The sequence below is a fragment of the Phialemonium atrogriseum genome (genome assembly GCF_030411735.1).
Source record: "Phialemonium atrogriseum strain 8032-3 unplaced genomic scaffold QBC33scaffold_5, whole genome shotgun sequence".
Taxonomy (NCBI): domain Eukaryota; kingdom Fungi; phylum Ascomycota; class Sordariomycetes; order Cephalothecales; family Cephalothecaceae; genus Phialemonium; species Phialemonium atrogriseum.
This window is the reverse complement of record NW_026848142.1, coordinates 130,465-144,620: the sequence shown is the minus strand read 5'-3', so window position 1 is coordinate 144,620 and position 14,156 is coordinate 130,465. Positions and strand designations below refer to the sequence as shown.

At 53.6% G+C, this 14,156-nt stretch overlaps 4 protein-coding genes across 4 annotated transcripts; 2 read left to right on the top strand and 2 right to left on the bottom strand.

The window, feature by feature from the left end:
- Positions 1-432: 432 nt before the first annotated feature.
- QBC33DRAFT_299618 (putative calcium calmodulin-dependent protein kinase) lies at positions 433-2,767 on the bottom strand. Its single transcript, XM_060423398.1, has 6 exons — positions 2,624-2,767; positions 2,431-2,482; positions 2,165-2,372; positions 1,940-2,096; positions 1,461-1,846; positions 433-1,365 (listed from the first exon to the last, which is right to left on the bottom strand). Exons 1-6 carry the CDS (start codon positions 2,628-2,630, stop codon positions 928-930), a joined length of 1,248 nt encoding a protein of 415 aa, XP_060286044.1. The 5' UTR covers positions 2,631-2,767; the 3' UTR covers positions 433-927.
- A 1,082-nt stretch (positions 2,768-3,849) lies between these two features.
- QBC33DRAFT_529265 (ubiquitin-conjugating enzyme/RWD-like protein) lies at positions 3,850-5,366 on the top strand. The gene is made up of 3 exons (XM_060427134.1): positions 3,850-4,291; positions 4,380-4,530; positions 4,601-5,366. The coding sequence occupies exons 1-3, from the start codon at positions 4,244-4,246 to the stop codon at positions 4,867-4,869; spliced, it is 468 nt and encodes a 155-aa protein (XP_060286043.1). The 5' UTR covers positions 3,850-4,243; the 3' UTR covers positions 4,870-5,366.
- A 110-nt stretch (positions 5,367-5,476) lies between these two features.
- QBC33DRAFT_556252 (Sec1-like protein) lies at positions 5,477-12,081 on the top strand (the record flags this gene model as incomplete). The annotated part of the gene is made up of 6 exons (XM_060429707.1): positions 5,477-5,554; positions 5,627-5,822; positions 6,067-7,689; positions 7,754-7,815; positions 8,727-8,983; positions 9,117-12,081. The coding sequence occupies 6 exons, from the start codon at positions 5,477-5,479 to the stop codon at positions 12,079-12,081; spliced, it is 5,181 nt and encodes a 1,726-aa protein (XP_060286042.1).
- A 533-nt stretch (positions 12,082-12,614) lies between these two features.
- On the bottom strand, positions 12,615-14,102 carry QBC33DRAFT_529255 (ATP synthase subunit gamma, mitochondrial). Its single transcript, XM_060427133.1, has 4 exons — positions 13,928-14,102; positions 13,192-13,772; positions 13,000-13,133; positions 12,615-12,933 (listed from the first exon to the last, which is right to left on the bottom strand). Exons 1-4 carry the CDS (start codon positions 13,981-13,983, stop codon positions 12,805-12,807), a joined length of 900 nt encoding a protein of 299 aa, XP_060286041.1. The 5' UTR covers positions 13,984-14,102; the 3' UTR covers positions 12,615-12,804.
- Positions 14,103-14,156: the final 54 nt, after the last annotated feature.

The following is a 14,156-nucleotide window of genomic DNA, read 5'->3' as shown; positions in this document are numbered from 1 at the left end:
TGCGCGGATAATTCCCCTATAGAATGGGTTGACTGCCTGCCTGCCTTTGGTCTTAGGTGATAACGTCGGGGAGATATGGCGTTCGAGGCGTCAGGCGCTATGCCTTACAAGTTGTATATATATAGTTCTCTAAAACATTGACGGTGTTGTCAAACAGAGGTAGCAACAACCAGTTACCAGTTACGCAACATACCTCTGTGTCGAGTTCCTTGGGAAATGTATGTGCAACCATGACCCAAATCGTTTGGGTGCAGTCGCATTGTATTTTGTACGTCATACCCTATAACGCTCTCTTCCATATTGCGGCGTTCCGGGGAATATCTTGTCAAAACATAGGTACAGTACCCTCGCTATACCCTCCTTATAGACTAGATTAATTAACGCTGCGCCTAGACTTGCCCACCCCGAGAACCCTGAAAGTGAGAAAACAGAATCACGTTTGCGGGAGCCTGTGTTTCGAAACAAACCCCGAATCTGATTTCGGTCAAACCAAACTTGCAATGCTGTCGGGAATTACGCCAAAATAAGATTCTCTGAAAAGGGGTTGGGGGGATTGGATCGCGACCAGGATGCGGCCCACGTACGTACGGTCTGAATTCTGAATTATGAATGTCTGTCCGTTGATGCCTACTCTGAGCCAACCAGCCAGCCGGCCATGTTGGGCAAAGAGTCAATTGGCATCACGCAACTAGGTAGGTATCTGGAAGAAACAAAGCATTGACAAAAATTCTCATCCCAACTATGAAGGAGGGAATATGAAGGAGGGACCACCGGGCTACATTTCCCCTCGCTCTCCAAGCAAAATACCATTTTCAAGCGCTCAGCCCCTCCACCACCAATTCTTTCCGGAACGGCCGGAGGGGGTTCGGAGGGATATGATGATAACAACGATAAAACGACACCAAGACACGCCCGATCATAATCTCCTCACGGGCCAGAAAGACTCTTCCTCTTGGCCTCCTCCTGAAGCTTCTCCGCCTCCTCCGCGACCTTGAGTGTCTGTTCTTGCTCCTTCATCTCGCGGACTTTGGCCAGCACCACCTCTCGGAAGATGGCGCCTTTGATGGCCTTTGATAGCTTGCGCTTGCCACCAGGTGGTGCTGCGCTGCTATCACTTACACTGTCGGTACTGTCAGCCTCTGAATGGGATCTGCGTGACTGGTCGGCAGCTAACGTCGAGTCGTCAGGTAGGTCCGAGTGCTCTGGGTCGTCATCTTCCATCTTAAGAGCTTCGATCCGGTTTGCCAGCTTGACGAGCTCGACGCCGCGGCGGAGGCGAGCCCGTGTGATGTAAGCCTTGATCTCTGGCAGCAAGTTGTGGTCGGTTGCGTTCTCGCCGCTTAGCCAGGAGTGGGCAAGGGCTTGCTGTTGTGGGAGAAAATGTTATAGGCCATTGCACATACTTACTCGCGTGGGAGTATTTGAAGTTGGGGGTCGGGGGTTGGGGAAAGGGAGCTCACCTGGCTCGACCAGCGATTTTCGGGCTTTGGCTGCAGAAGACCCATGATGAAGTCCTTCGCGTCGTTGCTAACATCCTTCCAGTACCGCTCGTGGAATATGACCTGGGCATTACTGCACTCGTCAATGAGATCCTGGAGGTTCTCGGCGCGGAAGGGCGAATAGCCACAGAGCAGGGTGTAGGTGATAACACCCATTGACCACATGTCGACAGGTTTGCCATGACCCTTCTTGAGCATGACTTCGGGTGCGGCATATCCAAAGGATCCCGCCATAGTTGTCAGAACCTCGTCCTTGTTGTCGAGCATTTTGGCAATACCGAAGTCGGCAAGCACCAGGTCCGAGTCATGGGCCTTGGTCAAGTAGAGAAGGTTCTCGGGTTTGAGATCTGGACCGTGTTAGAATCGGAGGAGGGAGGGAGGGCGAGAGAGGGGTGGGGGAGAGAGATAGGCAGAGCGAATGACGAAAGCCGCAAGCATACCTCTGTGGACGACATTGTTTCGGTGGAGATAGTCAACAGCACCAAGTACCTGTTTTATGGTCTGGGACGCATCCTTCTCCGTGAACCTGCCCTGCTCACAAATCCTGTCGAATAGCTCGCCGCCCGTGGCAAGCTCGGTGACGATGTAATATTTGTCCTAGAGACGCATGAGTTCTCCGCCCAGTCCAATGATGCCTCACGGATCAGGGCATGCTTCGAACATACCCGAGACTCGAACCAATCCACAAACTTGACAATGTGGGGATGTTTCAAGCGTTGGAGCATGTCCAACTCATCCATGACCATCATCTCGTTGCCCTTCACATTCTTCTTCAGAATAATCTTGATAGCGACCCGTCCGTTTGGGCCTTCGGCTTCTCTGACGATGCCATAGGTCCCTGCGCCGAGCGTCCTTCCAAAGCGATATCGTGACCTAGGCAAGCTCAAGTAAGCGGCGGAGCAATTGCATGGCAGGGGCAACAAGGCCATACTTCTTGTCGTAGCTCTCGGGCTGGCCGTGAAGGCGGTTGAGCATATTGGAGACTGTTCAGGGGCGAGGTGTCAATAGGGCCAAGACTCGTGGTAAGGATAATTATATACATAAATATATACAAGTAGGAAGAACACCAAAGCAGCGCATCATGGCCTAGCACCATCGCGTGCTGCGTGGGAGGGGATACTTACAGTTCATCTTGCTGAAGCTTGAGGAACGAGAGTGCGGGGTCGATTGAGGGAAGTTCGTACCCCAAGGTAGGTATGTAGGTACCTAGGTTATTGGACAACAGGCGATGTAGGTAGAATGTTCGATAGGAAACAAGAGGAATGCCGAGGGAGCAATATAAGTAGGTAGGTAGGGAGGGAGTTCGGGGTGAGTAGTAGGGTAACGTGAGGTAGCGTAGGCGCAGCCTTGTGATAAGATGAGGGGTTGCGCGCGACTAGGATCTCGATAAGGGGAGCTAGGTGGGATGGAACGCAGCGGGCGCCCGTCGCCTTGGTATACCTTAAGTTGCAGGTTTGCAGGCAGGAAACAATTACCTGTGTCTTGTTTTGTCGCAGGCAGGAGGAGAATGGATGGATTAAAAGGGAAGAACCAGATTTGGGCAGGAGCGAAGGAACGCCTTACCTATTGCTCAACCCCAGCTGCGGCTGGGCTCATTTGGCAATAAGATCTCAGGTGGGCTGTGAAATAGGTGCTAGGAGTGCGACGGATAGCTCAGCCCTCTTATCGTCATCTGAGAAAATAAAAGAGGGGCATGTTGGGGCACCTCGCAGCCAACACTTTACCTATCCAGGCAAGTGGTGGAAACAAAAACCCTCGCACGAGTTACCCTGTTTACTAATAGGTTAAAAGTATCCACTAACAATCTCTTGTGGCTTCCCCCCGAGTATTATTAAGGAATGACCTAGAGAAGTTAGTGAGCTAGGTAACTTTTGCGAGCGTTTTTTCTTCCACCACTTGCCAGGTAGGTACTTAGGTGGATACATATGTGGAATGTATTTAGCTATGAAATGAATCCTGCATCTACCTACACAATAGGCTGTTCCCGCCATTAGCTAGGATAGAGCTGTTCTTCTTGTGCATCCATCTCATCTAGGTTATTCAACAGTAATGGAGGTCTTTCGCCGGGGGCTGTGGCTGATCTTGACAAGTCAAGGTCATCAGAGCGGCCGAACTAGTGTAGTCTGCACTGTGTTAGGTTGATCAGGGACGAGCTGGTTTAAAGGGAGCTGGGGCTGGGCAGGCAATGGTGGAAGGCCTCACTCTGCAGCCTGGCACTTCCTTTAGTTAGGTACTACGTCAGGTAGGTATTGGTAGGTTACTGGCAGGTACTTGAATGTGACCAGGGTGGGTGGTTGCGACTCACACCAGCTGTCCCCCCGCTCTCTCCGATTAGTGGTCTTTGAGCCGCCTTACGCTACTACTTCGCAATACATCCTGTTTACATCCATTAAGGTTATGACACAGGTGCTTTTCCTGATCTACTGCCCAGATTGCTGGGAACTTCGTCCCTTCACAAACCTCATCATCTTGTATTCACATCTAAACTACTAATCCCCCCTCAGTCTCCTCCTGAGACTGGAGAGGACCTGCAAACTTGTGGTAGTATCTGACTCTATGGATTTCCAGTGATTGCCTGGTTTCCATACTTTCTCCCCCACCACAGGCCAACCCCGCCAGAGCCGAGCTTGCAGAGACCGATACCTATCGACAGTGCTTACCTACCTTCCTTCCTACCTACCTACCTACCCACCTACCGTTATCTTCCTACCTAGGTAGCCGGTCCCTATCGATTCTCTCTAAAAATGGCGTTGGGCTTTGCGACAAAGCGTCTTGGCAAGGAACTCCAGAAGGTGAGGGTTGGATTGCTCCATGCAGAAAATGAGAGCTCTGTGGCTGTTATGCACGACTAGCTTGCTGACTTTGTTGGATGCGTAATAGATCCATGGCGGCCTCCCCCCTGGCATAGACCTCGTTTCGGCAAGCGACTTCGACGAGTGGCTGCTGGACATCCGAGTGCTTGACAAGAATCCGCTGTACCAGGATCGGGTCTTCCGACTCAAGTTCAAATTCAGTTCCTCCTACCCCATCGGTACGAACCTCTATTTGCTTTGAACATGTCGTGGGACCATCGCAGACAGACACATGACTAACTTGCCTAGAACCCCCAGAAGTGGTCTTTGTCCAGCTTCCCGACCGCCCCATCCCTATCCACCCTCATATATACTCCAACGGCATCATCTGCCTCGATCTCCTTGGTCAAAAAGGTTGGAGCCCCGTGCAGAATGTCGAGAGTGTATGCATGAGCATCCAGAGCATGTTGACGGGCAACTCCAAGAATGAGCGGCCCCCGGGCGATGAGGAGTTTGTGCGAGGCAATCGATTGAGACCCAGGGATATCGACTTCTACTATCACGATAATAGCGTATAGTCAGGGAGTCTATGGCATCATTTTCCCTCTGTTTGTAGGGGCTTGCAGGATATGGGATCCGGGCGTTAGTTATATGGCTGGGGAATGAGGTTGTTCTGCATCAACAGGAGCTGCGACATGGTTCCAAGTGATTTAATGATGGATGGAGTCGAGGCTTCTTTGTGGTCCATATTCTGATCACTATTTGAACCTCGACCGCCCTTTAGCTACTCTGGTTATGTAGCCAGTTTTCAATGGCCAGGTTTTGGAGCTAACATAATAGAAATCTATCAGACTTGCAGGTTGGAGGATATATTTCCCCAACATCCATCTCGAAGCCATCGTCGATACAAATACAGCTGCTATGACGGACAGACCGTGAGAAAATGCCCGGTTTGAGGACCTGCGCGTTGAGCCGCATTTGGCGTGGTTAAACCTACAGTATGTACAGGTTCCGTCCCTTAATTAAACATGGCCCCCCCTGTGGTAGGGAAGGTGGGGCAGGCTGCCCACGAATTTGGTGACGCGACACCGACCCCAACTCGAAAGCAAAGCTCCACCTGCTGGGCCTCCACAGTCCATCATTTCCCGACACCGAGATCCCTCATGGAGAGCTCCGGCCATTACCATGGCTCCTCATGTGGGATTCGATACCGAACAGATAAGAGACAAGGCTCGTAAGGACTTGCTCTATCTCCTCGAAGGAGTAAGTAAGGACTCCCAATTCCGAGTCCCCAGCTGTCACCTTGCAAGTAGCAGTCATTTGACATGCCACCAGGTCCGTGGAAAGAAGAATCTCGTAATTGAGAAGAGCCTCGCCGGCCCTGTCGGCTTAATAGTCAAAGCCTCTACGCTGAGGGATTATGGAGTCGATAACTTCTTCTTCCTTGAGAACAAGAACGCCGATACTAGCCAGCGAAATGTCGTCTTCATCGCCCGGGGCGAGTGTGCCCAGCATGCTCGGGCTATCGCAGGTCAGCTCAAACTCCCTCCTGCGGACCTGTGTATCCCGCCAGTCAATTCGAGTCTTTCCCTCCCCTCCTCCTCCTAGGCTCGAAAGGTAGGCAGCGTCGACTGTTACTTTTCACTCTTCGTTGTCAGTCAATGAGCCGTATGGCAACCTAGTGGACCTCGCCGAGCCAACACGGAATCCTAGAGCGCACTTTATGTCGCAAGACATGCAGTAGATGCCATCATAACGTGCTGACAGAACCTCAGACCAGATGAAAAAGCTGCAACGCGAAAGCCAAACCGGTCACGAATTCCACATCTTCTGGGTACCCCGTCGCACGTTGTTGTCGGACAAGTTACTTGAGGAATCTGGTGTTCTCGGCGACGCCAACATCGCCGAGCTGCCACTGTATTTCTTCCCTTTGGAAAAGGATGTTCTGTCACTGGAACTGGACGACTCATTTCGGGATCTCTACCTGTCTAAAGACCCAACGCCCACATTCCTTCTCGCCCGTGCTTTAATGGGAATCCAGCAGAAGCACGGCCTCTTTCCCCGAATCATTGGCAAAGGCGACAACGCAAAAAGAGTCGAGGAATTGCTGTCTCGCATGCGACAGGAGCTGCTGGCTGGCGAAGATGCAAACGAGACAGATAAGATTGGGCTGACGCCGAGCACGACAACCGAGAGCCTCATCATCATCGATCGCGAAGTTGACTTTGTCACGCCGTTACTTACACAGTTGACGTATGAGGGTCTGATCGATGAGGTATTCGGCATTCAGCACAATCAGACCGATGTCGACTCGACCGTTGTTGGCGCGCCGGTCCAAGTAGCACCTCAGCCTCCAGCAGCTGCACCAGGAGCGTCGGCGACGTCGGCGGCAACTACGCAGGCAAGGAAGCGCAAAATACAGCTTGATTCGTCAGACAGGTTGTTTGAACAGCTCCGAGACACCAACTTCGCCATTGTCGGGAGCCTCCTTGGCAAGGTTGCTCGCCGTTTAAAGACGGACTTCGACAGCAGGCATAACACGCACACAACAGCCGAACTGAGGGATTTTGTGAATAAGCTGCCAGGGCTGCAAACGGAGAAACAAAGCCTGAACATCCATATCGCGTTGGCTGAAGAAATTAAGAAACAGACCCAATCAGAAGAATTCATCAGGCTCCTCGAGGTGCAACAAAATCTCGTTGCCGGCGCGGATCCATCGTCTCAATTCGACGCGATCGAGGAGCTCATAGCTCGAAATACACCCTTGCCTCAGGTGCTTCGGCTTCTATGTATTTACTCATGCATATCAGGCGGCATCAAGGCAAAGGAATTCGACCTTTTCCGCCGGTTGATTCTGGAGGGTTACGGATATCAGCACCTCCTAACCCTACATGGCTTGGAAAAGCTGCAAATGTTCCTCTCCAGGTCGTCACCACTGGCATCCATGATCCCAATGGCGGGCTCGGCTGGCGCGATAGGGACGAAGACCAATTACACCTACCTCCGAAAGCAGCTCAGATTAATCGTCGACGAAGTCAAAGAACACGATCCGAACGACATCGCTTACGTCTACAGCGGGTATGCCCCCCTCTCGGTCCGCCTCGTACAGTGCATATTGCAGAAACAGTACCTCCTCTCGATGACAAGAGGAAACGGTGTGACAAGCGCATCCAGTGCGACAGCCGGAGGGGCTCAAGGCTGGCGAGGCTTCGACGACGCCGTGAAACACGCCAGGGGCCATACGTTCGACGAGTTCCAGAAGGGCGAGGACAAGGCTGTCAAGGCCCGGGCGCTCCTGTCGGGCGGGGGCGAAAAGAAGACGGTATTCGTCGTATTTGTCGGCGGGATCACATTCACCGAGATCGCGGCGCTTCGGTTCATCGCCAAGAAGGAAGAAGGTACGTAGGAGAGACCTCTAAAAATCAGGTCGAAACATTGGTTGCTGACAATACTGTGGCACAGGTCGAAGAAATATCGTCATCTGCACGACCTCGATTGTCAGTGGGAACAAGATGATGGATGCGGTAATAGAGGCGGAGTCGTTCGGAAGGGGCAATACTCAACCTTAAGGGCCTTGGCTAGGGACTCTGGCGTTGTTGCAATGCATTGTCATGTTGATAAACCAAGGCAAAACCTCGAATATAAGTCACTCGGCCTGTGTGCCTTGTTCAGTACTGTCCCGAAACTCTTTGTTGCCCGTGTAAGACTCGGGGCTCCGGCTGGGCGTAGGATATACCAAGTCAATATCTCGTCCAAGATGTTTCCTGCCATGCGGTTTTAATGACAGCAATTGATATTTCATGAAGAGAAAGAGGGCATAGAACTGAGTCCTACTCTCCAATTCAGCAACCCATTAGGTCGAAGATGACATGACTCGAGACGGTTGGTGAGGGGGTCTCACGTGATCCTCAGCTCAATGCTAGATCCATGCAAACCTGTGTAGGAAGTGTTCCTACAGTCTGAATGGGAGTAGTCGAGGGAGAGAAACATCTTATGTCGTTTAAATGCGCCACATTGGCATTCATCAATCCGATCCTCGATTCAATGGCGGTATTCTAGTATCCCTAGCCATCATTGGGCCGTTTATAAGTCGATTGGGACAGAAATCACTTGCTTGGTGAACTCTGTTATGCCACACCGAGGTACAAATCCAGACTCTCTAAAATCCGTCTCTTATATCGGTCCATGCCCCGTGAGAGATGATAGGAAACCATTTGCTGATCGAGAGAAACAGTTGTCCCGACCTCGCTGGTTTTAAAGTGACAAAAGCCAGACACACGGGACTGATCATAGTTGATAACACGCACGGGCAACGTGGCCATGCTGGGCCTCGGCGACGACCTCATTATCGCTATATGTTCCATCATAACGACTGAAAAGTCGTAGCTAGAGCTTCGGAATCATGGAAGCTAATACACGGATCCGATTGGCACAGGAAACCGAGTGTGGGAAACGGCCGTTGAAGTGCCTGGACTCAGATTTCTCATTCACCTCGTCATACTCCAGTCTAGGCAAACCCCTATCCTCTTCCACGACCATATCCGACGTCGAACTGGCATCTCGGGAGTCTGGGAAGGATCCAAAAATCTGTTTCGAGGACATCGTGCCCGAGATAATAGTCCGAACCGACGGCATGGAAATCGTCGATGAAGGAACGCCGGGGTCGTCAACGCCGGCACAAGAAAGTGTCAGGTATGTCGTACGTCGGTCTTGAAATAGTAGTTCCATTATGCACTCTTATATATTTAACACAACCCTTGAAGAAGACGATGCCATTCCCTCGTTACCTCGACCAACTTCTTCTGTCTCTGACCACGTTATACAGCACCCCGATGCCAAATCCTACCCCGGTCCTGCCACAACTTGATGGGATAACCGAGGATGTCAGGATATCATTTGGATCGCCCATGTCGGCCATGTCAGACCAATCCGAGCTATCGTCTCCGCCGTCTACTCTGTTCAGCAAGGCTACCACCCCCGTTGACACGGACAGCTCGAAAGAGGCTTCAGCCCAGTCAGGCCCACCACCAATACCTATCTGTAGACCTAGCGAGGGCCCGAGACGGAAGTACGATGTTCGCCCTAAAATCTCTGTCCCTTCTGACTTGCAGCCACACGAGTATGCGATGCAGTGCATCGCTGCTGCTGAGTCGTCACGGCTCAACCCCTATGCTCTGCATCAAGAGGAATACCTGATGCTCCGAAACCACATCAGCCATGCCCAGGTAACGACCTACCTCAACATACGAAATGGCATCCTCCGGCTGTTTGTAAGGAATCCACAGATTGCGGTGACCAGAGAGGAAGCCGTTGGCTGTGCCAAGGACACAAGGTGGTTTGATGTCGCCAGTGTATGCTTTGACTGGCTTGTGCGGAGGGGATACATCAATTTCGGCTGCGTCGAGATCAAGCCCTCTCAAGAAACCCAAAACACAGCTTTGCCTGTCAGAGGGAAGCGGAAGAGGGTCGTCGTAATCGGCGCAGGAATGTCTGGCCTGGGCTGTGCGCGGCAGCTTGAGGGTCTATTCGTGCAATATTCTGACAAGTTTCGCGAGCTGGACCAAGAACTACCCGAGGTTGTTGTAGTAGAGGGTAGGAATAGGATTGGGGGAAGAGTCTATTCTCGACCCTTCAAGTCTAAACCGGAGCCTGCTTCCTCCTTTAAAGGAAGCCGATCCACTGCTGAGATGGGCGGCATGATCATTACCGGTTTCGACCGCGGAAATCCCCTGAACATCCTTGTTCGGGGGCAGCTTAGCCTTCCTTATCATTCTCTCCGGTCCGATACCACAATATACGATTCCAACGGCAAACCCGTTGACCCGGTCCGAGATCAGTTGGTGGAGAAACTCTTCAATGACTGCCTGGATCGGGTGAGCGAGTACAAGTTCAAGCAGCCGCCGTCAAAGCTCATCGAGGGTAACCGGGATCTAATGGACGAGGGCCGCGACAGTTCTGCGGAAGTTCACAAGACCATCGCCCATGTTGAGGAGACGACGGCCGCACAGCCGCATGGCCCACCAGTCTCGGAACTCAACATCGCTCCGCAGGTGAACCTAGTCCCGGTCTCTTCAGATCGAGTGACTGGCCGGGTTCTCGTCGAGCCGGGCACCCCCGGTACCCTGAAGGCATCCTATAAGGCCAGGCTGATGGGTTGGCCGCTCAAGAGTGGCGTTGCCGGTGAAGATATCGACCTCGAGTCTGCAACCAGGGAACCGGGCTCAAACCTTGGATCAGTTACGGACGATGTCATTTCCCAGTACAAGGACATTGTGGACCTCAATGCTCAAGATTACAGACTGATCAACTGGCACATTGCCAACTTGGAGTACAGCAACGCTATCAATTATCATCAACTGAGTCTCCAGGGCTGGGATATTGACGCCGGTAATGAATGGGAGGGAAAGCACACCATGGTGGTTGGCGGGTACCAAACCGTACCCAGAGGGCTTATGCATTGCCCTACTCCTCTTAACGTCCGGCAACGGTCCCCAGTCGAGCGAATTCGATACAGCCCGGAGGGGACGGGCCGGGTGCTTGTGGAGTGCGAGGATCAGTTCACAATCGAGGCCGACTACGTCGTTAATACGATCCCCCTGGGTGTGCTGAAGCACGCGAGCGTTGAATTATTCGACCCGCCTCTCCCTCCTTGGAAAATGGATGCCGTCGACCGTCTCGGCTTCGGCGTCCTCAATAAAGTTATTCTTGTCTACAAGAATGCATTTTGGAACGAGGACCGAGACATCTTCGGTGTTCTCAGGAACCCTCCAAATCGCCACAGCTTGGACCAGACGGATTACTCTCCACAGCGAGGGCGATTCTTCCAATGGTTCAACGTCTCCAATACCAGCGGACTGCCCGTCCTCCTCGCCCTGATGGCAGGGGATGCCGGGTTTGACACGGAGAAGACCTGCAATGACGACTTAGTCGCCGAAGCCACCGAGATCCTCCGCAGCGTCTATGGTCCTTCGGTCCCAGACCCGATAGAGACTGTGGTCACGAGATGGGCGTCGGACAAGTTCGCACGCGGCAGCTACTCCTCTGCAGGCCCGGACATGAAAGCCGATGACTACGACGTCATGGCCCGGCCGATCGGCAACCTCTTCTTCGCGGGCGAGCATACGACCGGCACCCACCCGGCCACCGTCCACGGCGCCTACCTCTCGGGTCTCCGGGCCGCGTCGGAGGTGCTCGACGCCATGCTGGGGCCCCTCGAGGTCCCGACACCCCTCATCCTGCCCAAGGGATCATCGGCCGAGTCCCGCAAGCGCAAAGCGCCCGAGACCAAGGACCCGACCAAAGCTCGCCTCGAGGCTTACGAGAACGCTATCTGGGACCACGTCGTGGCCGAGATCGGGCCCCGGCCGCTCAAGCCGGCCAAGCCGGCGATGAACGCGTACCTGTTCTACAGCAAGGCGCACCACGAAGCCGCGCGCAAGAAGTGCGAGGAGGGCCGGCGGCCGGGCAAGGGCAGGCCGAGCGCCAACGAGGTGAGGGTCATGTCGGCCAAGATGTGGCGGGACTGCCCCGCGGAGGAGCGGCGGCCGTTCGAGGCGCTGGCCGAGGAGCACAAGCGAGCGCACGCCGCGGCCGTGGCGGGCTTTGCCGAGAGGGCGGCCGTGTGGGACGGCAAGGCGCTAGGGCTAAGGGCGCGGTACGAGAGGGAGAACCCCAGCGTCCCCGGCCCGGAGGAGGAGGGGGCGCTGGCGGCGGCGGCGGCGGATAGGCGGGCGAGGAGGAGCAAGTTGAAGGTCGAGAGCTATGCTGAGAGCGAGGACAGCGACCGGTGAGGTAGGTCCCTGCCTGCCTACTCTCTTCTGCTGGGGCCCCGGTCATGACGTTTCTGTGTTCGGCCTGTTTTCTTTTCTTTGCTTCATCGTCTTCCTCTCTTGCTATAGGTACTCTCTGTTCGCATACGTTTCCCTACAATGCACAGGACGGCGGCGTCTGGGAATAGGGATCCATTGGCCTTTGTTACTAGTAAGGTGTGGGACTTTTTTTTATTTTGTCTCGGCGAGGGAGGCTGCATGCATAAAGGGACCGCGCCGCCGGGCATCGAGTCAAGGGGGATTAGCTGCATGTCTCCGGGCCGGGTGGGTGCCGTCCACACAGGGGGTTCATCTATCCTAGCCCGATGTCCTCAGTGGATGTGCAGGTGCTGTTCGGTCCCGGACATCGCTGTATATCATACATAGCGCGTATAGAGAGAATAGGCATTGCTGGCTTAATAAGAAGCGTCTTACCTATATGGAGTTATCTCAACCTACTTTTGAGAACGGTTGGATATCCGGGTTTACGACACGCTCCAATACTTCTATGTCATCGCACGAGGCTTGACTTGCAAAGCCGATTTAGTAGAAGATAGATAGCCCTTCTCAAAGAGTCTATTCGAGAGAGAGACTGGTTACACAAGGAGGTCTTTGCTACTTTGATACAAAGGGAAGTCTCTTTCGAAGAGTCCCCTCCATTTCCCTCCCCTCCGGCACTTCCGCGTCCTCGCCAGGTAGGTAGATTTACATGTCCTCCGATGCCGTGGCTCCGGTGATAATTTCAACCAGTTCGCCCGTGATGACGGCTTGGCGTGTTCGGTTGAACAGGATCTGGTTCTTGTTGATCATCTCGCCGGCGTTCTTCGAGGCGTTCTGAAACGGGGTGCAAAGTCAGTCATCAATGATTATGGTGCAGACGATTGACGGTTCGTTACTTACTTCCATGGCATTGCGGCGCGCGGAGATCTCGCAGGCGTGACCCTCGCACAGGGCCCAGTAGAGGGAGTTGGCGAGGGCATATTCCCGGAGGTTGGCAAGGAGCTCCTCATCCACCTCGAAGGCGGAGAAGTTGGCTAGGCGGAGAGGTTAGAAGAGTTGATTCGAAGAACAGGGCATCCCAGGAAGACATACCAGAAGCGGCAATGGCCTCCTCGGAAAATGCCTCAACAACGGTGGGTTCGTAGCTCTGGACATTGAGGAACTTGTTGTAGACGATCTCGATGCTCGAGTATTCATTGGGCAACAAGACGATCTGGTCGGCAATGGCCTGGGCATCAGTGAACTTGGGGAGGTCCTTCCCGATGCCGGCGAAGTTAAGGACGATGTCCTGGGCGTTGGTACGCTGGAGCTGGGCCTTGGACTTCTCGCCGAGGAGGACCAGGTCGAATCTGGGCTCCTCCAACGTCTTGCGGCGGATGAAGCGGCTCAAACCCGAGTGAATGCCGCCGCAGAGACCCTTGTCGGAGCTGCAGACAATCACGAGCTTCTTCTTGTCCTCGCCCTCGAGGGCTTTGGTCTCGGCCGAGTCAAAGACGGCGTTGGACGTCTGGCCGTACACGCGCGAGTCCTGCATCGATCGCTGTGCCCGGTTGAGCTTCGTCGACGCAACAATCTTCATCGTTTTGGTGATCTTCTCGATGTTGCGAATCGACTTCAGCCGGCCCTCGATTTCACGGAGCGTTGCGAAGTTGGCGGCATTGGGGACGACGGCCCTGTTCATCGAATCCAGGTTAGCACAACATAAATCTCCACCCCTTCCGATCATATTTCGCAGGTCCCCTCATATTCCTCGCTTCCCAGGCCATCTTCTCGTCGTTGAACCGCGCCAACGAGAACCCGCGGCCGAATGGAGAAGGCGTAAACGTACCGGGTCTGCAGCGAAGCCCCGGCTCGCAGAGCTGGCCTTGCAGCTCTTGACAGCATCGTAAAAAGATTGCGGCAGGTGGAGAAGGCCCTCAATCTGCTGACCACAATTATTTCGAGGCCAATTGAACCGTGGTGATCAATTGGTGATCTTAGAACTCAATTGAAATGAGAGGTTTGAGCTGGTGTCTCTCCCGGTCCTATTCTTTTCGGCTTTGCCGACAACTTCCTTC